Source organism: Lasioglossum baleicum, chromosome 14 (assembly GCF_051020765.1).
Source record: "Lasioglossum baleicum chromosome 14, iyLasBale1, whole genome shotgun sequence".
NCBI classification, from domain to species: domain Eukaryota; kingdom Metazoa; phylum Arthropoda; class Insecta; order Hymenoptera; family Halictidae; genus Lasioglossum; species Lasioglossum baleicum.
In genome coordinates this window covers 2055407-2071318 of record NC_134942.1, presented here as the reverse complement: position 1 = coordinate 2071318, position 15912 = coordinate 2055407, and the positions used below count along the sequence as shown (strand labels likewise).

At 37.2% G+C, this 15912-nt stretch overlaps 1 protein-coding gene across 8 annotated transcripts in view; it reads left to right on the top strand.

Annotated features, from left to right (window-relative positions):
• LOC143215895 (ras-specific guanine nucleotide-releasing factor 2) overlaps nt 1-10936 on the top strand; it is a 64941-nt gene extending 54005 nt beyond the window's left edge. For all 8 annotated transcript variants that reach the window (XM_076438500.1, XM_076438498.1, XM_076438499.1 and 5 more), the window contains 5 exons: nt 1550-1922; nt 2732-2829; nt 3279-3561; nt 4065-4262; nt 7376-10936. In XM_076438500.1, the coding sequence (XP_076294615.1) occupies nt 1550-1922; nt 2732-2829; nt 3279-3561; nt 4065-4262; nt 7376-7552 (1129 nt within the window). In that variant the 3' untranslated portion in view covers nt 7553-10936. The remainder of the gene's footprint in view (nt 1-1549; nt 1923-2731; nt 2830-3278; nt 3562-4064; nt 4263-7375) is intronic.
• The last annotated feature ends 4976 nt before the right edge of the window (nt 10937-15912 follow it).

Here is a 15912-nt window from a genome sequence, read left to right as displayed (position 1 = left end):
CATACTTCTGCATGTAATCAATTGTTCATTATACTTTATTTCTATTGAAAAAACAATTTACTATCATATAATCTGCACTACACTAAAAGATGACAAGCAAAGCAAACTAAACGAAATAGAAATAGTTTTCACCTATTAAGCGCTTTCTGTTAATTGGTGTTCGCGATCATAATGTTCACACCTGAATCTCGTATGGAACTACGATCACGAATGTGTATGAGGATTGTTAATACTTATTAGCGGACTGCGGATCTTATATGTATATGCATTTATTATGTATGATAAAACTGAGTCGTTTTAAAGTACAAAACTATCAAGTCGTTAGAAGAATTTAAGAACTCTACATACACCTATATGTATTGCGTATGTACATATTGCGTTAGATTCGGCTTATTGAAACAATTAAGAGAATAAGAACATTTTATTTAAATTCTGTTTCGTACAACTAACTTGGAAAATTTATATTTTATATAGAAATCAGCAGTCTACTTATCAAGTATCTTAACGCCGATATGCATCTCTATAACGTTAGTAACTTTTCCTTGCGTAACCAGAAATTTCTTTCTTTGTCCTATACATTTTTCCGTTTTTCCTTTGATATATCCAGTAGATTTGGACGAGAAGATGTGAGAAATCCAAGTTTCGATTCTGGAGGATGATCAATGGTTCAAAAGTTATTAAAGTGTTTAAAGTTGAGCGATTTTGACAGTGTTTCTGACAGGTTAGCGCAGCACACGCAGCATAAACATTAAGCATAAGGCATAAGCGGCGCGCGACCATCACTACACGCAACCTCTGTCAAAAATACTGGAAACCGCTCAACTTTGAACATTTATAACTTTCGAAGCATTGATCCTCCAGGATCGAGACTTGGATTTCTTATTGGATTGCAAATAATCAAAAAATTCGCGAAGAAAAGGCTACGAATTCATTTATACACTTAATATTTAGGAGCTTATGTTTATGATATTTTTTTCTTAATTTTACTCGTGGAACGTACACAATGGGTCGAAATATTGTAGTATTTGAGAACACTAAATACACAATCTTGAGAAATTGACGATACTTTAACTGTAATAATTTTGTTAGAAGTAATAGTCCGTACGACCATTTGCCTGGACTCGCATTAAATCTTGAACCCTCCACTTATACTGTATTTATCGTTCATTTTTGTCTGACATTTCATTGATACAGTTTTATTCCGATATGTACAATTGGGCGATTGTAGACGATTCTATTTGGAGCATTTTCAACTAAAATTAACATGAAAATATCCTAGAAAAAAATTAACGATGGTCTGCGAAAGTTGAGGCTTGAAGCTTTAAACTTTAAACTGAGTCTAGGTATATTGTTGTACTATCATTTTTCTTTTTTTCAAATATAGACAATTTCTCGAGGATCGGAAATTTAGTGTTCAAACACTTTTTGGATCCACTGTGTAGATAGCGTTTACTAGAAAAAACTTGCTACACTCTGCACAAATAAATTGAAAATACTATTTTAAATTGTGTGAATGAAATATGTAATGATGTTACTGTTAAATATTCAGGAGCAGTAGCTCGATAGCTGCTACCGCATTCGCTACCGCAACATCTGCAGCGAGCAACTGCCTTGATGACGAGATCAATGGAAGCAATCGAAGGGGATCGTATAATACCAGACGAAAAGAGTCGTTCATATCGACGGCAGCAACGATGGGTGTGCTGAATGTTCTAAGACATTGGGTCTCGAAACACGCTCAAGACTTTGAGTCTGACCCGAAATTGAAAAGTTTAACGGTCAAGTTCCTGGAAGATATTATTTACTGTCCGCATCTACTACCAGCTGAACATAAGATCGCGAACCAACTACTTCGACTAATTATTAAGGAAGAGCAGGACAGCAGCAAGGTCGACGTCAAGAAGCTTCTTATTCCTCCTATTGTACGTATCCTCTAACCTCGATAATCTCGTCTTAAAAATGTTCAGGGTGATCAAATTATAAGGGGCGATTTACAATTTAATCCCTATAACTTTTTGGCAATGATGTGTGTGTGTGTATGTGCGCGCGCGCGTGTGCGTGTGTGTGTGTGGCTGTGTGTGACCCATTATTTGACAAAAACATCTCTACAAATTGTTGTACCATTCGAAATTTGAAAAAAAGGTTTCATTTTAATGAGAAGTCAAGTGTTCCATAAATACTACTAGGGATACACTTATCTTTTCTTTTCTTTTTAAAAGCTAGTTTTTCGATTTTCTTCGATAACTCGGTAATGACCGATGAGATTTAGAGGTGAAACTTGGCAAGCAACAGGGGTCTTTTTGGGTAGGCTATCGAATGGTCCAAGCTCGATTAAAATCTCACCGGGGACGAATTTCACCATCAAAACCGGGTATACTTGTATTTTCTATTGTATGTATAATATATGTATATGTATATATGTTAAATATACATATGATGGAACATACATATAAAGACATTGTGAAATATTATATTTTCTTCGTGTAAGACAACAATTCTTACGCTTACGAAGAAGAATATTTATATAATTGTAAAATTCGATAAGTATAGTAAATAGGTAGTGTATAAATAGCCGGTATTAACTACAAGAAAACGTGTACATTACAAAAAACCTAATGTTATGATTCTTATATTCTTACTTTGAAAAATGTTTCACGGACCAAGTCAATGTTTCTCTCATTTTAACTTTTATAAAACCATAATGCATTAATTGATTCTTATATGATTTCAGGTACCAAGCAAGGAGAACATTGAAACATTGTCTGCGATGTCCATTGCGGAACAAATGACGTACTTGGACCATAAAATATTCATATCCCTTTCGAATGAGTGAGTTTCATAATATTTCCGTAATTACATGTTTCTTTTAACAGTTAAAAGAACAAGGGTCCCCAGAAAAATACCACGTCCCACGATTCTGGCATCACTATGTCCGACTGTGTCGAGCGCCTCTATGACGTACGCCAGTGAGTTCCTACTTACTTATTCCCACCTTATTCCCCTCCGAGAACCCGCCATCGGGATCGAACCTCTTCCCACTACATACATACTACGTACATACAACCACCGTAGAGTAAAGGAGCGTATTCACGATCGAGCATTTTGCGCAACATGATTGATCGTGTGAATGATAGTGATTCACTAATTGAGCAACCTGTTGTGACCTTGATATAACGCATGTCAAGGTCAAGAACAAACTTCGATGTTGGAATATATGAAATATGCCCCTATTAATTTACCGAAAGAATTAACCGTTAATTATTCTGTATTCCGTGTAGAGAATTTCTTGGTCAAGCGTGGATGAAAGCAGACAAAGCAACTCGCGCTCCCCACATTCTTCTAATGACAAAGAGATTTAATGAAGTGAATCGATTAGTTGTTTCCGAAATTATTCGACGTTCCAGTATGTCGGCGAGGGTAGATGCGATCGAGAAGTGGACTGCGGTAGCAGATATCTGCAGAGTGTTGCACAATTACAATGGCGTGCTTCAAATTTGCGCAGCATTCACGAATAGCAGCGTTTACAGACTGAAGAAGACTTGGGAGAAAGTTTCTAAACCGGTAAAGTAACACGACATAAATGATCTCAAGTATATTATATTCAAAATCGCAACAACTTCGTCAACTAAATTACTTTTGTTAATTTCATTTTGAGATTAATATGTTGTAAATTATCTAATTATGAAAAAGAGAGAAATGTGATAGTAAAATACATATATTAGATAATAAAAATAAAATGCTTTGATAGTATTGTAGATATGTGTGTGTGTGTGTATATACATATATGCGTATAGTAGATTTTAAAACCTTTAAGGATGTACGTATACAGTCAAGATATACATATGAGTATGTTTCAACAGATTTTTATCGCTAGAATCTCTTCTAAAAATTTATTCAATTTATAGATCATGATCTGCAATATTCTACAAAATGATCATTTTAAATTGAATACGATCATCATAGGATATCTATAAATCATAGAATTAATAAATAATTTGCTTGCGACTCGAAACTTTAGATAAATTCGTATACGCGCAATGTGTAAGTGACGAATAAATTTTCAGACGAAACAAACTATCGAAAAACTTCAAAACATCGTCTCTTCGGACGGGCGTTTCAAAAATCTAAGGAATGCCTTGCATCGGTGCGATCCTCCTTGCATTCCATATTTGGGACTGTACTTAACCGACCTTACTTCCATAGAAGAGGGTGCACCAACCATAACCGAAGATGGCCTGCTGAATTTTTCGAAAATGCGAATGGTACGTAATCTACGAGTATTATACATATTTCATTAACGCTAGATATCTTCAGAGCACTGAAACTATACCTATTTTATATTATTCTATAAAAATAACATGGATCAATTTATATTCAGGTTTTTAACCATTTTTATTATATGTTCAAAGAAATCTATATGTACATTTATTAAATAATTCACAATGAATGCATTTCTACAGTTTCAAAGACTCTAGATTTTTAAAAATTGTAACTCGTTATTCTGATGGATCAATTCTAGTTCTGATTACAGAACAATACTTGCAAACAGATAAATATTGTATCACTAGTTAGTGCTACAGTAAAGTCCTCCCATTTAGCGGTTTAATTGGCACTATGGAGTAACTTTATTTAGGACATAAAAGAGAATAGTGAGTGTGAAAAAGAAAGAAAATCAGCGACCGCAACGGTTATCAAAAATTAAAAATACCAATGCGATGCTAACGTTTTTTTATATTTTCCACAACTTTCTTTTTATATTGTTATTATACAATACTATAATACAACCTCCAACATACACTGTAGCTCTGTTAATTTGCAAAATTCTAGTCTAATTCTTATTAAGAACATCATTTTCAAGATGTTAAGTTGTTTATTTAAACATATGCTATACAGGGTGTTCATCTGAAAACTTTCCAGCCGAATATCTCGAAAAGTATGAAAGATATTAAAAAGGTGTAAAACACTTGTCCAAAGATTTCGAGGGGGAAAGAGGGGCGGGGGGGGGCAGTATCAGTTTTTCATTTGGTTGGCGTTTTCAAGGTCATTTGAAGGTCAACTTTGTTTTTTCAAATGGAAACCTATAGTTTTTATTACGGGATCTTATTATACGTAAAAAGACCAGCAATTTTCGTCGCGCAGCAGTTTCGAAGATATTGTGACGGTTACGTTCTTTCCGTCGCGAAACTATCCCCGACAGTCCCCACTCTTGACGCAAGGCTGCGGATCCCACTCTTCTTATGTTCTTACGCTTAGGTTTCGGTTTCGGTTTCGGTTTCGGTTTCGGGAACGCTAGACATAGGACATACATTGTATAGGAGCTCAGCGTCGTCACATCGCTCTGTTCAGGGCTTGAAACGGGCCCGGAAATAACTGTTTGAAACTGTTTCATTTCGGGCTTGATCGAAACAGTTATGAAGGACCGATATTCTGAATAACTGTTATGAAGGCCCGAAATTTTGGTTGATATCGGTTTCGATTACGGTCCTTCGTACATGGATATCGGTCCTAGCATAACGGTCTAATATTTTTTCGGTCCTATATCGGTCTTCATATCGGTTCTAATACTTTGTTGCTCGGCCGATGCTTTGTAATCGGTGGCAAAGAGACCGGCACCTTATTGTCGATTGCCGACGCGACTGTTGACTCGACGTCATCGGTGACGCTTTTGCGGGGATACCAATCAGAATGATCTCTGGTAAAACAAAACACATCCTCTTGGACACAAGACTCACCACTCTGCAAGCGAAAACCTAGAGCCTAGAGAGAAGCTCAGCAACTTTCGGAGTTCCTGATCTTATTGTCGCTTCATTAGGATTATTTACCATTTCCAATCTTAATTTACTTCTAAACATTACTAGACTGCAAGAAGTTTCACTTTTGCCGCACGTGGTTTTTTTTTTAAATTCAAAAGACTACGTACGTCATGTGGTTGGGCGTACCCTATATGCTTCGGGGTTGAGCCTTTCGAAAATTTCGTTATTTTTGCGGTAGGACACACCGTTCTCGAGATACAGCCATTTTTTATTTAAGACTAGCTCGGCTAACCATCCCCACCACTTCCGTTACGCATTTTCGTATCGCGAATTCCGTGACGCGAATTAGGCCTACACCCTGCCAAATGAAGTTTCACTTCAAAAATAGTCAATAATGTATACATTTATTGTTATAATAAAACAACTTTGAATTATGACCAAAATATAATCGTTTTTAATGTTGGTAGTTATTTTCGGACCCGTTTCAAGCCCTGATTGCTATAACTTGAAACTTAGAACTTAGAACCGATATGAGGACCGATATAGGACCGAAAAAATAACGGTCCTAGACCGTTATGCTAGGACCGATATCCATGTACGAAGGACCGTAATCGAAAGCGATATCAACCAAAATTTCGGGCCTTCATAACAGTTATTCAGAATATCGGTCCTTCATAACTGTTTCAAGGACCGAAACCGATATCATAACTGTTTTCAAGCCCTGGCTCTGTTGCAGTCACACTCAATACGCTCGTATGCCGTCTTCGCTCAAGCGATTCGGCCAATCGCGGAAGACGTGTAGCGCGTAGTAACAGCGTCACGTGCTACCTACGGGTTTATTGTGCCAATTCTCGACGGACGAATAATAGTGGGAATATCACGTGGTACATACCTACAAGTTTCTCACTACCCACCCGTGATGCCATATGAGGGAAGTCACGGTGAAATGATGTACCCCTTCTTTGATGACGGGGAATGAGTGGGACGAATGGGAGACACGTTGCACGTGGGCGATGGGGACCGTGGAGTGTGCGCCTGCGCACGGTGCTGGAATGGAATAGTGGAAGGGGTATGTAGGAGAGTACGGGAGCTCCGTCTGAAGCTCATTATGGCAACACTGCTGCCAACTCTCGGTGTGCGGATAGTAGGTACCACCACCATGGTATCCCTACTCCGCGCTACTCTTGCTCCGCGATTGGCCGAATCGCTTGACGAAGACAGCAAACGAGCGTCTTGAGTGCGACTGCAATAGTGCGATGTGGTTGTGCTGACGCCGAGCTCCTATCAAGACCGTTCCCGCCAGAACCTAAGCGCAAGAGTGGGAACTGCAGCCTAGCGTCAGGAGTGGGGCCTCGCAAATCCCCTTCCGCTGCGCCCCACTGTCGAAATCTCTGCCATCTCTTGTTGGACGGACAGTACACTTAGTTTATTCCAATATGAATATTATGACACAATAAAATGAAAGAATTATTTTATGTGTTGAAAAGAAAATGATATATGTATTGTTGACGTGAAGTGGTAGAGAACATGAATGAGACGAGTTAACCGTCGCGTCGTCCCCAGTTAAAAGGTTAAATATCAAATATAAATTAAATAAATAAATTGTAATGTTTGTTTCTTAGATTGCGAACGTGATTCGAGAAATACGGCATTTCCAGCAGACACCGTATAGAATCGAATTAATTACAAAAGTGACAAACTACCTGTTGGATCCATCGTTGCTTTTGAACGATAAGGATCTGTACAATAAGTCCTTGGAGATCGAGCCGAGGTTATCTAGGCTAAGTACTTCCAATTAAATTGTTCTGCCTCCCTCACGCGAGCAACACGCCCACGAACGTAAAACTCTAAGTGTCAAGTTATCCAAAAATGATTACATATACCAGTATGTACCCACTTACTCGCTTACTCCTTATCCTTAAGCTGTTTTTTCAGTTTTTCAGATTAAGAGACACAAAGAGGAGGTGGTGTCCAAGTTGACTGTTGAATTTCAATCATAGTTGACAGAGGGGCGAAACTTTATAAGCTTCCTCGTCGACAAAGATTTAACGATCTCACGAGTATTGTATGTATAATGTATAGTAATACAGCAGAAAAACTTATCTCGCTTACGTGTCACTACGAGACGAGAAAAAAAACATACGAGTACATGATACATATTTACAATTATGTAGTACTGAATGAAACGCGAACTATTTCTGAATAGAAAAAGCGACTGTTATGAATATAAATAGAATAATTTGTTGGGTTAAGTTGAAAAGTTTCTTAATACAAATAGACGGGTGATACATAATTGAATTTGCAAAAAATTTGATGTGAACTGTGACTTAAAATTGAACGAGAGTGCGTCATTATACCTGTATGTAGTACGATTGAATATAGGATTAGAACCTCTCGTTATCACACAATTAAAAAGTGTCGGAACAACGTTAGAGGTGCGGTTCTAATTCTTGTTCTCGTCCAATGTTTCTCTAGATTAATTTAATATTAACGCATTCGTATTTTAATTATTTCAAGTTCTAATGCAAGCATAGCTAGATTCTCAAGTGTGAGAATAATTAAATACAATTTACCCCCACCCCCCATGTGAACTGTTCTAATCGTAAGAATCTTGTTCTGTATACATATTTCTCTGTGTATAATTTCTCATGACAAAATTAGTTTTCAATTGACCTCTTGAAATGATTTTTATCGTAGAAAATTTTAGAATAACTGTTATTTTTGGTCCCTGGTTAAAAATATATTTTATAGTACTTGTACTATGTATATTGTATACACCTATTTCTCTATGAAACTTATGTTTATCTATTAATTATCTACAAGTAAATTGTTGCAGAGCTGGATGTATGTCACGCTATTCGCTAAATATTCATCAAAACTTTGCATTTACATTTAATATTACTTATATCAGGCCTACTGTCCACTGTCCACCTTCTTGATCGTCGCGAGCCACACGGTCCTCCACACCGTCAATCTCAGTCCGTCCCCTCCACTACTTAAGCCTTAAGCTTTAGCCTTAAGCCACTATAAATGCCATTCGCTTCTGGCGGTCGGTCGACCGTGTCAAATAGTGGGGGAATGTAGAAGTGGGAGAACGGGTTAAATGTGGCTCGCAGACCGCGAGTTGGACAGGCCTGACTTATACGACTGAGATATCGATGTTAATCAATAGACTGCGGATTTTATGCATATACGATAACAATAACAAATAGGTAAAATACTAAACTGTGTAAAATTAAAAGAAATTAAGAGTGTTAGTATAGGTGTATTGTTTGCAACTTATTGTAATTATCAATAAAGGAGGAATACAATTTCTGTTCCCTACAACCAACTGGGAAAATCATTATTTTGTATAAAGATCCGCAGCCTACTGCTAATCATAGCTAATCATAGAATGCAATATTGGAAAATGTTAAACAAATTAAAGTACGAGTGCGTTAATATATGGAAAATAGTGATCTCGAGATACACGGGTGTACGAAAAATTGCAGAAATTGCAGATTATAGTTACCATGGATATATCTAAATTCACATAAAATGAAATCCTCAAGCTGAAAAGAACCCCAAGAAAGTTTGGTTCGTTCACTGAGAGAGTACGTTGAATGTAAACCTACTAATGAAATAGATTGTATAATAGGTTATTATCATCATCAATGCATGATCGATAGAAACTTGAAGGGTTTTCGTTGAGACGCAGGATCGTTCTAACGTGCCTGCACAAACGAATGTGTATAAACAATGCCACGATATACTATATGTATAATCTTATTTATTTTCTTATACTACACTTATTACACTATTACTCGAACGTGTTTCATCGACGGATAGCGTTAAACGAGTGGACACCGTTGACACTTTTTGATAGTCCACTTTGACGAGACCCAGAGTAAAGTAGAGTCGTTCGAAGCTTAAGAGATTTCAATCAATGACTTTTCGTTAGCGTTATTCAATCAATCAGTATTACACTTTGAATGACAGGCTTTAAGGCGGTAGACTCGTTTCCAGAATTGCAAGGGTTATGCAAGGACGGGATTTTTCAGTAGTCAAAAGCGCTAGATAAAAGATCAATCTAGGCCGCGATCGCCCTCGACAATCCTATTTTTTTTTACGTTTATGAGGCATAATTTCCATTATTTATTTATTGCATTTTCTATTTCCATAGCTACATGCGCAGTTGCATGCTTCCGAATAATGCAAATTATGCCTCGTAAACGAAAAAATAGGACTTTTGAGGGCGATAGCGGCCTAGATCGATCTTTTATCTAGCGTTTTCGTCTACTGGAAAACCTATTTTTGTATTATCGAGAAATAAGAACGCGTATTCCCCCGCACACCCTTATAATCCTGGAAACACGAATCTACTCCCTTAAGCGAGAATTGATATTAAAGGGAGCTGAGGCGAAATTTAACTAGAGATTGGAAATTGTGTTTGACAATCAGTAGCGTAATGAAGCAATGTCTTCGGTCTGACTTGATTCGAGGACTGATTGAATCATTATTGTGTGAAACGATTCTTACAATTCGTTGAATCATCGCTAGACTGCGAATTTTTACGCATTTACGACAAGAAAGCATTCATATTAACAGAACTAAATTCCCCCCTTGGTTTGCAAAAATATCCCATCGAATAATTATGATCTACAGTCTATACAGTCTAATCACTGTATCTGCAACATTTTATAGAATCTTCTTATTTCGAAAAAGAATTTCGCAACAACATTCGGAAAATGTAATACACTCCGCGACAATACTATGGGACAGGCCTGTCCTGTCCAACTTCTTCTTCGTCGCGAGCCACACGGGCCCCACCGGCAGTCAGTCCATTCACCCACTATGTACTTAAATAGAATACCACGCACTTCTGGCGGTACGACCGACGACCGTTGACCGTGGTCAAAACGGTCCGTGGGCGAACGTCACCTCCCACCTTGGCGGAATGAACAAGTGGGAGAACGGGCCAAATGTGGCTCGCTAATCGCGAGTTGGATAGACCACCTTTCTAGTATCGCTGCAGAGTCTATTACATTAGCAATCAATTAAATAGTTAATTCTTCGGTACATAACTACTCTGATAACGATTTCTGTTTTAGTAAAATAAGATCGTACAATTTGTTGTTGCTTTGAGCAGTGTTTGTCCCAAAAAGTTTTAATTTTGAGTAAAAATGTGCATATCACGGAAAACGTAGTTATCGTAATTTAAAAATATTCTTTAATATATTTTTGTGACGATGAGTATGTTACTCTCTGACAATTGCTTTGCGGAGACCATTGTTCAGCCTGTAAAAACTATTGAGATATGTACAGGTGTATGTATCTAGAAACGGTACAGCGCTGAAGACGTATTTAGTATTTATCGATGCAACTGGACTAGAGACTAGATACATTCTATGTATACATATTTCACTATGATGCTCCATTATTGTTTGGGGGGAAAGACACGAGAACTGTGCTGCAAGTAACTACGTTAAAAAAATTAATAGAAAGCACCGTTACAGTTTAATCCGAATTTCTTAATATGCAATCATCAGTTTAATGATAAACTTCTGGCTCGTTGGAGATATACATACATAATTGTATACAGTATACAGTATATGTACAGTATTCGCGTGAATAGGAGATATTTTATTCTAAAGGAGAAACCATTTCATCATCACACCAACTATAACGCGTTATATCCATTACTATTTTAATAAAATGCAATTACTTGAGGGAATATAACAATTACTTCTTATTTAATTTTTTACTGCGATGAATTTTTAATTTTTTCAATATAAATTTCGAGCTTTCGTGCAATATTTTTCGTCTCTCACAATAAGATAAAACAGGTTTCTCATTAGAATTCTAAATTGAAACAACTGTTTTCACCTTTGTAGAAGAGTTGCATATTTTAATTTGCTTTTCGAAACATGGCGTGCGGACCACGTGGAACATGCTTTGTCACAAATATGCTATCGTGCCAGTTTTTAATTTTAATGATCACAATGTTTTTCGTTACTACCTAGTGAAACTTGGCAATAACTGATAAAAATTATTTTATTACTCTTTCTTCTTTGTCCAAATAAGCATGTATAGGTAATGTCTACAAAATAAGAAAACTTGTTATAGGAACATAAGATTGTGAGAGTGCAACAATAATTCCATCATAAATTTGGATGTCTTGCATAGTCAATTAAATTTTATTTAGCCTTTAGTATTGTTTCATTTAATGCCTGTTGTGGTTAAACTTCACCTTCAGGGATCACAAATTTTTCACTTCTTTTTTTTTGTTGTATAATCCTGTAGATCTTCACGAGAAAATACGAAAAATCGAAATTTACAGGGAAAAGGCACGTATGTGTGTGAAAAGTTATACAACGTGTTTGCGTTGTCGCCTTGCAATTCCGTTCATTGGACAATGCCCGAGTACATATCAACCTGGCGGTGGCGCGGCGTTTTTACCTGTCAAACGCTTAAAATCGTTCAACTGTAAACACTCATAACTTTTGAACCAGTCAATTCCTAACGTTAAAACTTGTATTTTTGCCATTTTCTCATAAAAATCTACAGGTTTATATTGAAAAAAGTAAAAAATTTTCATCTCATAAGATGAAAAGTTTCTGTTGTAGCTCATTTAGACAATTATTTAATCTGAATAATTTCAAACAGAAGTCTGTGATGAGAGAGAGATACGTTTACTATTGTGCATACAAAGTACAATCGTTGTTGACATTCAAATAGACTACATATGTATAATGAACGTGATCCGCAAACCATGTATAACAAATTAATTAACAAATTAATGAAATACAGAAAAATACGATCATTACAAGAAACTACTGTTGCAGGGATAAACGTATCCATAAGCAGTGAAATGGAATATGTAAATCTTTGGAAAAGTACACACACACACACAGATACTGTCTTACAATAAGTATTCTAATCCTACTTAATCTACATTAACAAAGTATTGTAATCTTAAAATAATATGCTAACTATATGTATTTATAAAAATACATACATATTGTAGACGTAGACACTCATTTACAGAAAAAGAAAAGAAAGTAACCAGAAACTTATTTCCGCCTTACTAAAATTTGTAAATGAAATGAAAATGTTAATTAAGCTTGAAAAAGGTTGTTGCTTTATTGTGTACTATACATATACATATAATAAATACAATGAAATCTGCAAACTATTAAGGAAACATTAATAAATTAAATATGAAAAATATAGCTAGAAAATATTTTGATATGGAATTTCCATTCTATGCATATGTGATTCTGGTTCAGGTAGTAGAAGCGCATCAAGATTTTTCACTATGCAATTCTTTTCTCGAAATATTCGATAGTTGAACTTTTTCTATATCCTATACAAAGTTGCATTACTTTATTGCTTAATTGATGATTTTGCGTTTTATAGAAAATTGATTCGTTTACGAATCACTGAAAGGTTATATTGAAGTTTATAAAAATAAAAATTTCTTTAAGCTGAGACGATGTAATGAGATTTGTACAACATTTCAGTAATAAAAAATTTTTAATTGTGAGCGTTTAGCACTAACCAATGTAACAAAATTTGGAAGCAAAGAGCGCTGTTAACTCTCTATCATTGAATTTTCTCAGAAATCCAAATAAGAGTTGGCATATTGTCGCTCTGCTGGTATTACGATTGGATTGCGGATTTTATGCATTTATTACAAAAATAACTAAATGATACACGAACAGAGAAATTGTCCGAAAAAATGACCACTAGATAGATACTGTAATATTACTGTAACAACTTATTAAAATTATTAAAAGAAAAAATGCATTTATATTTGAACCCTGTTTCTCTACGTAAGGAACACGGACAATTTTTATTTTTTTGCATAAAAATTCCTAGTCCAATTATAATGCCCACCGTTAATAATGTATAATTGTATTGATTGTGAAACCTATCTGTATAGTGTCTTTATCTTTATAATTTCACTACATCGTTATCTTCACGTATGAATTTGAAATTATTTCCCTATACATACTTGTAGTATCTCTAATTTGGGGTCTTAAAACTGGTACCGTCAGTTATAGAGATGTAACCGTAGTTCAATGACGACAATCAGTAGCAAATATCTTTAATCTACACCTATACTCTATGACACACTAACAGGAAGGAAATCCTTTAAAAAGATTTCTGTGTTTCATTCTGATATAATAAATATTGTTTACTATGATCATGTGGTGATATCACACTGCGTATGTCGAAATTTCTGTACTATCATTCTATTCTTTATAATTTATAAATATCAAATTCAAATACTCGTAGGTGTCAGGCGTAATGTACCTGAATATGAAGCTCCGATCTTGTTTTGAAACTATTTGAATCTTTGTGGTCGTAGTACATTATAAAAGGAATGCTACTACAGTGATGCCAGATGGGGGGAATCAGGGTGAAAGATCATGTACCCCCTCTCTGATGACCAGAGTAATATGTGACACGTTCCGCGTGTGCGACGGGGATTGAGTGAATTGAGTCTGCGCGCATTGCGCATGGTGCTGGAATGGGATAGTGGAAGGGGAATGGAGGAGAGTACATGATATCCGTTTTGGTGTCAATCTAGCGACGACACTGATCCAAACGGATGTCATTTATTCTCCTCCTTTTCCCCCTCCACTATCTCATTCCAGCACCATGCGCGCACTCCAACGTGCCCCAGTAATTGTACAATAAACAAGTTAGTGGGCTCGGAGTGGGCTTGGAGCAGTGATGCCAGAGCTGTGGTACTGTGGTACTAAACCATACCCCCACCATAGCCTACTATCGCCCCTACGTTCCTTCCCAACGCGCCCGCGCGCTACACTCACCAGCGTATCACTCTACTGTATCCGTAGAGATACGCTTGTGAGTGTAGCGCGCGGGCGCGTTGGAAAACGACGGAGGGGCAATAGTAGGCTATGGTGGGGGTATGGTTTAGTACCACAGTACCACAGCTCTGGCATCACTGGCTTGGAGTTTGGAGTGTGCTCATGGTGATGGAGTAGAATAGTGGAAGAGGAAAAGGAGGAGAGTATTTGGCACCCATTTGGGTGCCAAATTGGGCACCACTGACTCCGGCCAATATAACTGCCTCAGGGCTCTGGTACCTCATCATCCTAATATACATATGTAGATACGTTACTGTTTTGACCGTGCTTTCGCGTGAAATCTTGCACCATGGACGGGAACGGGGCAAGAGGGGCATTCCGCACGCTCCGCCCGATCCCCACTTTTCCCCCACTGATATCACCACTACAATGTATTTATTTCTACGCCAACTACGCCGCGACTATGCCAATGGATTGCCGTCGCTCGTTCTCTCTCGTTTGTTTCTACGTTTACTACTGGTATTGTATCGGTATCTGTACTCGCTCTCCGCGTCACGCAACCGATTTGTGTGTGTGTGTGTGTGTGTGTGTGCGCGCGCGTGCGTGCGTGCGTGCGTGCGTGCGTGTGTGTGTGTCCGTTTCAGCAAATAGCGCGTTAGGGCCAAGAATGCGTTTGACAATGAGAATAGGCGTCTACGTTATAGTAGGACCACTCAGGTGTTCTTTACGTCCCTCTTGCCCCGTTCCCGTCCCGCTAGTTTTCTCTCGTGCTCTGGACAATAGTCTCCATGTATTCGTGGCGCCTAGGAGAACTAGAACCGCCACGGGGAGCGAGACGCGAGACGCGAAAAAATCGGCCGTCGCGTCGCGAGTAAGTAATGCCGAGCCCTGAATTATACTTATCGTCGGTGTAAGACCCACGATCTGTGTGTTTGTATGCGTGTATTTATTACTATAGCACGTTACGTTTAAATTTCTACACGCGATTAGCAAAGTGAAATGAAATGTTTCAAAATTTCGAACAAATATTATGTGGTATCGCAATACATAGCACACATCATAATGGTAATTATTTGATTTTGCGATGACCTTGGAGACTACTGGAAAGGTCACACTTAAAATCTTAAAAATACAATAGTATCAAGCATTTCTCGCATTTATTAAATTTGTGGAAATAATCGCATGTATATTTAAAACAAACACACTGTACATGAGCTTGTGCGAAATTGCTAGCTCGTGGTTTGCTAGCTCATTATACATAATAATGACCTTCCTTTAAAATAAATTACTTTAAGCCAAATATTATCAACCACAAATCATCAGCTGGTTGTGAGTAAATG